Genomic DNA, 10,846 nt, shown 5'->3' on the forward strand with positions numbered 1-10,846 from the left:
CCTAGAGGGAGAAGGTTGACAGTGCAGACAGTCCTTGGTTTACAAACTTCATGTGTTCCTAAAAAAAACATAATTGTAAACCAGATCAATAAATCCTATTAAAACCAGCAATGGAAAATGGCTGTAAAAGTGTGATGGGGTTGATCCCTAGATCATACTCAGCTAAAAAACACAATTGAATAAATTGATATAATAGATAATAATATGTTTTCCCACATTCGAGTGTCTGAATTCCTGTGTTTATGCAAGTGGAACAATGTTTGAAAGACCAAAATATGGTCCGAAAGTATACTACAGTACAGTATTTGTATGAGCAAATTTCATATGCTGGATGTTCATAAACTGGAGACTTGCCTCCTTTATTCTTTTACGTTTCTCGGTCACAAAATAACAAAACTGGATCAAGAGTCATCGTTCCAGACACTCGAGCCTCCGGATCAGTCACTTTTACTCTGCTTGTACTGGAAGCTGACTGTTCTCCCCAAATCGTATATTAAATATTTATCATGTTTGACCAGTGGCCACACAGTCAAAACAATTACTATTATGTCTTGTTGTAGTTTGTGATATGCACTGTAGGAGTTTTACATCTGTTGAGGAAATTGTAATGTGCTCGTATTCACATTTCATAGTACATCCTATCAAATTAAAAAAAAATTTCTTCAGATTTAGCTTCTAAAAGGATACGTAGTTAGGTGGAGTCCATATTGGGACCTTAGAAGGTCTACAAACAGTATTTTCTCTTTTGAACTTATTGTGTGTCACCTTGTGGTCTTGGGTAGGGCAAGGGGGAATGTTCCAGGGGATTTTAAAACTGGCTAATTCAAGATTGGGTCATTCAGTAAGAATAGTTGGGATAGGTTCTTGTTTGGCTCCTGCAGTTAGATAAGTGGTACAGTATTCCAGTTCATTGTGGAATCTTTGTATGTTTACTAAGTGGCAAATGCTGCTTTTGAGGAACTCAATATGGAAGAGAAGGTTTATCATAATTTTAAATTTATTCAATTTTCAGACTCTTGTTACAAGTTTTGGTTCCTGGGAACTCAGGTTTTCAAGCCTGTAGTTTTACTGACCACAGTACTCTGTACAATATATGAAAGAAAGTTGGATGTTAGGATCAGTCCCTCGTTTTTCACACACGCCATAACTTCTTAACGATTAAAAAAAAATTATATTCAAATATCACACAATTTCATTCTGTCAATCCAGAAAGAACAAAACATACACACTCATACTTTGCTTAGCACTCAGGATGTCTTCCTGGAAGAGTGAGGGCTCTTCCAGCATTGTATGAGTGGTATGTGAGAGCTTCGTTGAGGTATTGTAATACTGTAGTACAAGTATTCCCTGATTTACGAAAATGTTTTGTTCCTGTAAAGCCGTTCCTAATTTTTGGGGGTAAACCAATGAATGTTTCCCATCATAAGAACTGAGATATGTTCCAATGAAAAAGAAATAAAAAATCCCAAAATATCTTAAAATGCCACAAAACATTTTTAATTAAAAATATTTGGTGCACCTGATGATTATGACTCAATAATAAATTCTTTCTCTGACAACTCTTCACCTTTATTGTACATAATTAGCAAATTAAATTTTAGATTATGGAGTAATTTTCTTTTACAATATTTAATTTTTCATATACAGTATTACATGAGAGTTAATAAGGAGAAATTGGACAATCAGGCAACTGGCTGAGTGACTTTGTGCTGGTGAAGACGAGTCTACTTGTCTTTAGTGAGTCTGAGGAGTAAGTTTTATAGTACAGTACAGTAATTGTAAGAGAATGATGACACATTGAAAGCTTTGTAGACTTACCAGTAATAACATTGCAAGTGTGAGAAAATAATGGTAGTAAAAAACTGCATTAGATTAGGTTACTTTCATTATCATTTAGGAAAGAATTATGAAAATGTCAAACTTTTTTTGGTAACTTCAGGGTTTTTTTTTGTGTGTGTGTAAATTAAATCTTAGGAAAATTTTGTTTTTCTCATACCAGGTAGCTGAATTTTCTTAAACGAGGCTTCCTAAATTAGGGACTACCTGTACTGATAATTCTATAGATAGTCAACATATCATTTTATAAATAAAACAATTATTATAATAACATGAGAAAGTATGAGCTAACAAATACTAATAATTAACATAGCCAAGTGTAGCACATCCTCACTACACTCAGCTTCCTCCACCTACCTTAACACTTGCATTGTCACATTCAAGTGATGTTTTTTCTTAATAATTTTGTCACATTTATGGCACTAACACCTGTAGGCATTTTACAGACATAAATCTAAAATGCTGTCAGAAACACAAGTGCTGATTGGCTCAGAGCATATGTTGCTCTCATAGGTGGTGAGCAATGAGTGGTTTCTTGTGTAAATTTTGAAATACCTTACGGGTTTTTTCCCTAATAAAAATTTTCTCCGGAACAATGAGCTCTATATAAATCATCATTATATAGAGTAGCACTAAGCAAGGTATGAGTGTACAGGTACAGAGTATTTGAAGATGCTGAGAGTACATAATCATTTACTAGGATTAATTTCCATCCTTAAGGGATAATATATTAGTCACATAGTAAAATATTAAGGAGATAAATATAGTACAGATATTGTAATACTATACTGTATATATCCTGAAGATTTTGTGCATATCTACTATATTGATTCTAATACCAATTTGATTCTTATTAGGTTTTGTATGAGAATCTACATAAAGCTACACGACTGGAGAAACTGGTGATTGGTCGGTCGTGTTACTGGAGATCACAGATCTTTGAGAAAATGAGCGAGAAGTTGGTTTGTATGCCACATCTAACAGTCTTAAAAATTCAGTACATAGCAACACCTGAGATGATTCATGGCCTCTCAAAAACCTGCTCTAAGCTTTATGAGTTGTCACTGGCAGGCTCAGAGAATATTACTGACCAACAGTGTGATGAAATTGCCAAATGTGCTGGACTAACATTGCTGGATATTTCTGGAACAAGAATTACTGGAAGAGGATGTTGGAAAATTCTAGATGCCATAAAAAGTCTGTCTTGGCTTCGTCATTGTGCTTTCAATTGTAATTCAGATGCACTTCTGTTTGAATCAAGAGCAGACTTATTTAACTGTATTAAAGAACAGTTGCGGCGCGGAGAAAATGCCATATCTTTGGTGGATCGGCCGGACCTTAGTCTCAGAGATGCCAGATTCAACCTGAAGAACTTCTGGCTCTTCAATCCCTTCACTGAAGACTTACTGACCTCACTGCTCTGTCCTGATTTGGAGAGCCTTCGTCTAGATTTTGTCTTCCAGGATTTAGAAGGAGAGCCGGACTTGACGATCCTCTCCTCACTCACCCAGGTTATTTTTGTTCTCTTTTGTTATAACTTAAAGACAGAAGTTGATTTAGATTAGGTTATTCTTGGTTAGGTTAGGTTTAGGTTATACAGTACTAGGTTAAGTTAGGTTATTCTAAGATAGATTACATTTGGTTAGATTAGGTTATGCTAGGTTAGATTAGGTTAGGTTATGCTATGCTATGGTAGGTTAGAATATAATAATATGTTGTTCTCTGTAGATACTGTATTTAATTTTACCTGTAATATAGAATGGGGAAACAAGAGTATATCTTAATGTCAGGCGTATAATAAGTTTTTTGTATAGCACATGTATACCTGTGTACAGTACAGTGCACTCTTATTTTTCCTTGTACAGGTGTATTAAATTTTTTTTTCTTTACTTTCTATGTTATTCTCTCTGATAATCAGCAATGCTGTACAACATATTAAGTATTGCACTGAAATAATATTTAGTAAAGGCAAGATCTAATATGAACTATTGTCATATTGATGATAGATTGGTACTACACTACACTATTCTTTTTCGAGTAGATTTTAATGAGTTTCAGTTGAATTTGATTTGATTTCATAGTTTAACACCACTTTAGAGTGACTAGGGAAGTGGCAGCTGAATGGGTACCGAGTATATCTATCACATCTTGTCCTAAGGGTTGTTGGTTCATGCCCAGTTTATCCAGATGTGAATGGGTGCCCAATTTTACAATTGGGGAAACTGAAGGTAGTTGAATGCAGTGCTGGCCACACTGTCTCCTTGTGTTCCAAAAAGCAGTCTATAGTATGGTGTATCTGCACTACCCTTAATGGACTGTTATGCTGTGAGGCCCATGGAAGAGTCCATTCTCATGTTATGCCTTAAATATACAGTATACTGTACATGCCATAGCCTATGATGTTTGCCAGATACAATGAGCCTTACTCTATTTACTATTGTAATTTATGTTGTCATTCTACACTGCTGAAATGCCAACTACCTTACCTTTTGTACCTGTGACCACTGTATTCTGTACCATTATTCATATCATTTTAATAGGCTGCCTTGTACCTTGTTATCTAGTGTAGGATGATGTAAGAAAATTATGAAACAAAAAACTACTTCTAAGAATTCTTTCATTAATCGTTCCAGATCAGGAACTTGGAGGCAAACTTGTACGACCGATGTTCTATTGACTTAGTTGGTCGTATGGTAGAAGGCTGTGGAAAACGACTAACGACCTTGGAACTGCACCTGGCTGATGACTGGTTCTTTGTTGCACAAGTATGTGAAGTGTAACTGTAGAGTTGTATTGATTATTGTTTATACCTGATGCTATATATTGATCTAGCTTGACGCTCCACGGGGTCACTCTACCGTTCTTCATTTCCTTGTACATGTGATGGATGAAGAGTATTAAGTCACTCTGTCAGTCTGACTGTGGTTAGTGATCATTACCACAGTCATTACTACAGGTGTATTACAAATTAAATTTATATACATAACAATATTAAAAAATTATATGCCTATATTTTACAATAGAGATCTAAACCTTTGATCCCTTGTGTATTGGGGTCCCCTCTGTGCCGAATAAAATTGTCGGGCATTAGCCAAATAAAATATTGAAAATTGCATTCCTGTAGTGAACTTTCTTTTAACAGACATCAATCTTAACCATACTCCCCTCTCCCCACAGGCTCACAATATTGTAGCCACCTGTTGCCCAAACCTGGTAACTCTCACCTTCTCTGGAGACTACAAGGTCAGTACACCTATGTTATGGTTTAATATGTACCTGTATTACAAATATACTTTGCCTTCATCACTTTATTTTCTTTGCATCAGTTTAAATGCAGTAAAACATCCCATTTGAATATTCAATAATTAATGCCTGGGATAACTACCCTGTAGTTGGCTGTAGATATTTCATTATGAATTCTTTTAACTTTATACTTAAATTTTATGCACTGTAAATTCCTGTAAAAGTTCCAATAGTAACAATAGATAATAAGGATGTTATTAATTCCTTTTTGATTGTAAATCTTTTAACCCTTAAATGGGAGCCATAATCAGTGAAAGTTAGCTGTAGGGATGGTGGCCATCATCTGGGGTAGTTTAATTTTTGTGCATATGGAGGGTGGGGGGGGTTAGGGAATCTTCAGTAGCTGGTTAAGGGTTAAAGAAGAAAAAATGATGACGAAGATTGTACAGCACTTGTATGTTTATATGAGCAGTTACAGTAAAAGAATAGCAGCTGATGGATGGTCCTGGGTAGTGATAAAAAGACAGGGATAAACCACATGGAAATATTGGGGTTTTTTGTGGAGATATACACCATAGTAGAACATATCTGTTACAGCAGATAGAGAGGAGTGTGACAGAAGATGATGGAGGAGTACATTATGTTGCAGGATTGAACCAAATTTAGGATCAGCTAAACATGTGGGAAGTCGGAGTTATATTGAGGAAATCAATAGATAAAATTAAGAGAAATAAATATTGAATGAATTTAAAGTATTAGTTTTAAATTTTTATCAGTCAACAACCAAGAAGTACTGTAAAATTATATGTACTGAGTCATACTCTTAAATGAAGGACTACAGTCCTTGTTTCTTACTGTAGAATTATATAGACATTAATATGTAGAACATAGTGTTGTGAGCAGGACCCAACACTATGACAGGAAGTTAGCTACTGTATATAACACAGGTTCTTCGGGCAAACTGCTAAAGGTTGTTGATGGCAGTAACATCTAATACTAAACTTGAAGGTATATGCTTATGATTTATAAAAGTAAAATATGGGTTTGCCAGTAAGGTAATGCAGTATTGCTTTCCTTTTTTTAATTTGAAAAATAATATGGTTTTCTAATGACTTATAATTACTGTATTTGGATAGACGGAAGCAGAACGACCAGATCGGGTAAGCCAGAAAATTTTTAGAATTTTAGTAAAGAGACTACTGTACTGGTATGTGTTGGAGCTCTAACCCTCATCACTCATTATAAACATATTGGTGCATGTTGGCTGAGTTCTACTTTTATTGTGGCATTAAATAAAGTACTATATACTGAAGTGTTTATTCACAAATTGGTATTGATTTTGAAGTTTTCTTTACTGCATAAATAATTTTTGTGTTATATTCCCAAAATTTACTTTTGAAAAAGTTTATATTTTTTTAATACTTTATACAGTATAGGTATGTAACTGTTTATCTAACCGGAAGGCTCCAAAAACCAGCTATGTTCAGGAACAAATTATTTAAAATGTGTGCCAAAAGTAATTCTCGGGCCGTGGAGGGATATTTTCAACCATTCTCCACCAGTGAGCTATATGTTATAATTATTTTTCAACTCGTAAATTTGGGTAGATAAACTGTATGTAATTTTCTTTACTCAGTTACATACACTCTCAATCTTACATACAGAAAAGATGAACAAAAAAAATCAAAGAAATTATTATCATAAGGTAGTATTGGGTACATTCTCAAAATATTCATTTTTTTTAATACGTTACATGCACACAATCTTACATACAGAAAGTTCAAAAAGAAATAAAGAAATAATTATCCTTAAGTATAAAGTTTTACGTATAGTATACGGATTTACATCTGTGAAGCTGTGTGGCGAGTGTGCAGGTTGGGGGTCCATTTTAAGTTTTAATGTTACAGTGTACAGTTAAAGCTACTTTATGGGTGAACTTAGTGATCTGAACAGAGGCTTCACAGTCAGTTACAGCAGGTTTACTGTACATTTTAGGCCTGGCATTCCAAATTCACCCACAAAACCTATCCAGCAACCCCCAGGTTCAAAGCGTGCCGTATAAATGTTCCCATACCTGTATTGATTTTGCTTGTATTTGTAGAGTTCAGGAATAATTATTTTGGTAAAACATGTTTACCATCTAAAAGGAACCATGTTGTTCTGCCAGGCTGGGAATAAATCTTATGACTAGTCTTAAGTGTGAAAAAAGTTTTATGGGAGATAAAGTCACCACACAGGTACAAGGCTGTTGGGTCATGGCATATAAGCAGTGGACCATCCTTCTGTCTCTTATATCAGTTACAAGATGACAGCCATAACAACAGTCCAAGTGTAGTGCACAACTGTGTTCACAATATACATGTCATGACTCCACTTGCACTATACAGAATGCACATTGGATAATTTTCTGTCTGTTCACTTGTCAAGAAGTGTTGACAGCTGGGCTACACAATCACTTGTGTTTCTTCGAATCATCTTTTTAATTCTTGGTGCAAGAGTTGTATTTTGTAGCAATCCTTTTCAAATATCATAGCTGTGTTAATTTTGTGGGGCTGATTTAGCATCTGACAGAGAAGATAACTTAGTGTCACCAGTGTAACTCAGCCAGTTGTATGAACATAGTTGTATTAACAGGGAAGGGATTCCATGCCAATTTGTGAATGACCAGTTAAAAAATGATTCAGGAATCAGGATTTATTAATTTGTCATGACTGGTTTTCAGTGTATGGGGTCCACAGGCCTGCACAATGTGACAGCATTTTAAGGGTTCTTGAGTGATCCATTCTCTTCTAAATTAAAACTTAAAGGTTCCTTCAAGGGGCCAGTGGTTTTTACCTGTGTAATGAGAGTAATATGGGTTTTGATTCATTTACTCACTTGTCAGAGTTTCATCATCAACAGTGTTTTCCAAGAGTGGGACACAACACTTAAGACATGTCCTAATTCAATCACACCCCAAGGAGAGACAGGGATAATAAGGTTTTATGTATAGTATAAGGCACTCACTTCCATTATGTTATCAGCTTGTTACACATGACCATTCCCTTAGAACTTGAAAATATGGTCAGTATTTTTGACATACTGTTCTTATGGAAGTAAAAGCAGATTTTCACCCATGGTGAATGATTCATAAATTAGTTTGTCCTTCAAATCATATTCATACTAATTGTATGACAGTTGCTCCATGACCAGACATTCTTGTACCCTTGTCATAACTTGTGTTGTTTGCTGGGTAGATTCCTCGGGATACAGTATATGACAAGCTGCATCTTTGATAGAGATCATTTACATTGTGCTTAAAGCATTGATCTTTAGAAAGAGGTAAACCCTTTATGTGAAGGGTTCAAGTGTTGGTTGCCCTTCTTTTGTTAATAACATTAGATTTCAACAAAACAAGGCTCAAACTTTCAAAGGTGGAAGTGACACAGGGACAAATTCCCAAGGAAGGAGTGTATACTGACTGTGTGACCTTGGAATGTATGTAAAGTAAGGTTTATACATGTTATCTTCCCAAGGTGTTTGCCATGGACAGTTGCAGCTGTTTCTGATTTTCTTATCTTCCTCATATCAGGCCGAGTCCCCTGGTATAGTTTTTGTAGTATAAATGATGGATTGTTTCTGAAACCCCATATTATAACTAAGATAAGATGGAAGAACCAGTTACCCTCCTTCCTCCCAAGGGTAATTTGCCATATGTATTTCATGGAACATGGTTTGTTGTTGTGGCTGACTGACAGTCCTACCATAAGTGGGCCTCTTATTTGTAGAAAACCCGTTTTACAAGCTTTTGGTTATAATATGAAGTTATAATATTAATTAGATTAGTTACCAGTTGTTATTATTGTTAGGGGTTAGTCTGGGTTCTCACTCTCTCTTCATTTGGCTGGCAGAATCACATGGATCCTCTGGCCTGTTCTCTGTTACAATATGGGACTAAAGGATTGATATATTATTTTTAATTTGATGATACCGTATACAGAACCATTTAATGAGTAGAGAGAGACAGCTGTGACAGTTGTTAAAAGTGAATTCAATGGCCTGAAGAATGGATTGCTACTTTCACAATGCTGTACTAGCAAATACAGTCACGAACAAAAGTCCTGTAGCTTCTCCTGCTGAGCCACAAACCATGAGATTCAGACTTACGAATCCAAATCATTTGTGGAAAGAATAATGCATCAGTGTCTACCACTTCTGGTTCATGGTTCACAAGATTGAGTCTCAGGGTTCGTGGAGCAGCAGGAGAGGCGACAGGACTTTAGTTCACAACTGTACAGCTTGTCCTAGAGGATGGATGGATAAAGTCTAACAAAAATTGAGAAAAACTCACAAGTCAATACCTGATACTGTACATAACTTAAGCTCTGTATTGTTGTTGATGCTGCAAAATCAGTAGATATAAGCCAGTTTGCATTGAAAAGATTGTGTCACATAAGTGACTTTAACCTAGCTTAACTGAACCAAATCTAACCTTACTTAACTTATCTTAGCATAAGCTAACTTTACTTCAGATTACATGATTATGTTTTAAGAGGAACTCTGTGAGTCCTTTTTCATCAGAATATTCTTTATTCTAAGTTTATTTCTTGCCTCGTCTAGAACTTTTTCTCCATTAATACTCCATTTATATGGTACAACAGTGGAGTACAGTACCTGCTTCTCACTACTGCAATTGTGAGTTTTAAGTCACTGGGTCAGATGTGAGAAGGATGTTATCCAGTGTGACTTATCTTTGGATACTCTGCTGTCCTTCTGTACTATTATTGGACAGTGAAGGTCTTAACAAAGAACAGATGTGGATATTATATCAGCTGCCCACCTAAACAGCTAGTAAGCTGACAAGTTGGGAAAGTGATTACAGTATATAGTCGAACTATATACACGCAGTAATTTTGAGGGGTTAAATTCATTCATTTCCGTGGTCATTTATGGAGGAAGATAGCTAACCTTACCAGTAAACTCCTAGATTTTTTCTTCGTGTTGCTACATGAAGAGCAGAACCTCATTCACTATACAGTATACCCCGGTATGCCACTTAAAATCTACAAATCCTGATACAAATGAAGATATGTATACTGTACTGTACAGATAATTTTCCTTTCGTTTGCATCTGAATACATTGCTGGTGGCATTGTTGCCAAATTAGATTCGTCACTCTAACTACATCCCCCCTTACTCGCGCCCTACCAAGCCAACCTGTTACCTTTCTTATGGTTATTTTTCAATATGTAATTTCGGGTAGATGTATGTAATTTTATTCAATTGTTTTACTTAGTTACATCCATACACAATCTTACATACTGATTGTGCCCCCCCCATATTTTTTTTATAAACTTAAAAATATAAAAGGAATAAACATTTCTTCTTGCATAAGAATTAGAATGGTGAAAGGTGGAGGGGGATCAGCTGTCTCTCGAGTCTCATGTGCAGTGAAACGATTGACAAATACTTCATTGTCCCGCAGCCAAATGGCAATGCAATATATATATATTTTTTTGGTGCAGTATGCCCCCCAAGTTCGCGGATTTTTACTTTGCAGTTCTTGGTTATTCGCGGATGACACTGGATGTACCCAAGAATGTCTGTGGGTAGCTTAAAAGTTGCCGGCATTTTTGCGGCTGGGACAGGGAGTCATTCATTCTAGAGACAGTAATTTCCTTTACCTGTATTGTAAATATGCATGTGTGTGTGTAAATGCACACACACAAAACACATACAAATAAATAATAATTTTAAAATCTTCTCACAAATAATCAGAAACAATTTT

At 35.6% G+C, this 10,846-nt stretch overlaps 1 protein-coding gene across 1 annotated transcript; it reads left to right on the forward strand.

Moving 5' to 3' along the window:
- The first annotated feature begins 1,629 nt into the window (after positions 1 to 1,629).
- Positions 1,630 to 5,259, forward strand: LOC121858996. Its single transcript, XM_042355651.1, has 4 exons — positions 1,630 to 1,750; positions 2,694 to 3,347; positions 4,470 to 4,601; positions 5,014 to 5,259. Exons 2-4 carry the CDS (start codon positions 2,784 to 2,786, stop codon positions 5,188 to 5,190), a joined length of 873 nt encoding a protein of 290 aa, XP_042211585.1. The 5' UTR covers positions 1,630 to 1,750; positions 2,694 to 2,783; the 3' UTR covers positions 5,191 to 5,259.
- The last annotated feature ends 5,587 nt before the right edge of the window (positions 5,260 to 10,846 follow it).

The sequence above is a fragment of the Homarus americanus genome, unplaced genomic scaffold (genome assembly GCF_018991925.1).
Source record: "Homarus americanus isolate GMGI-L3 unplaced genomic scaffold, GMGI_Hamer_2.0 scaffold47002, whole genome shotgun sequence".
Taxonomy (NCBI): Eukaryota; Metazoa; Arthropoda; class Malacostraca; order Decapoda; family Nephropidae; genus Homarus; species Homarus americanus.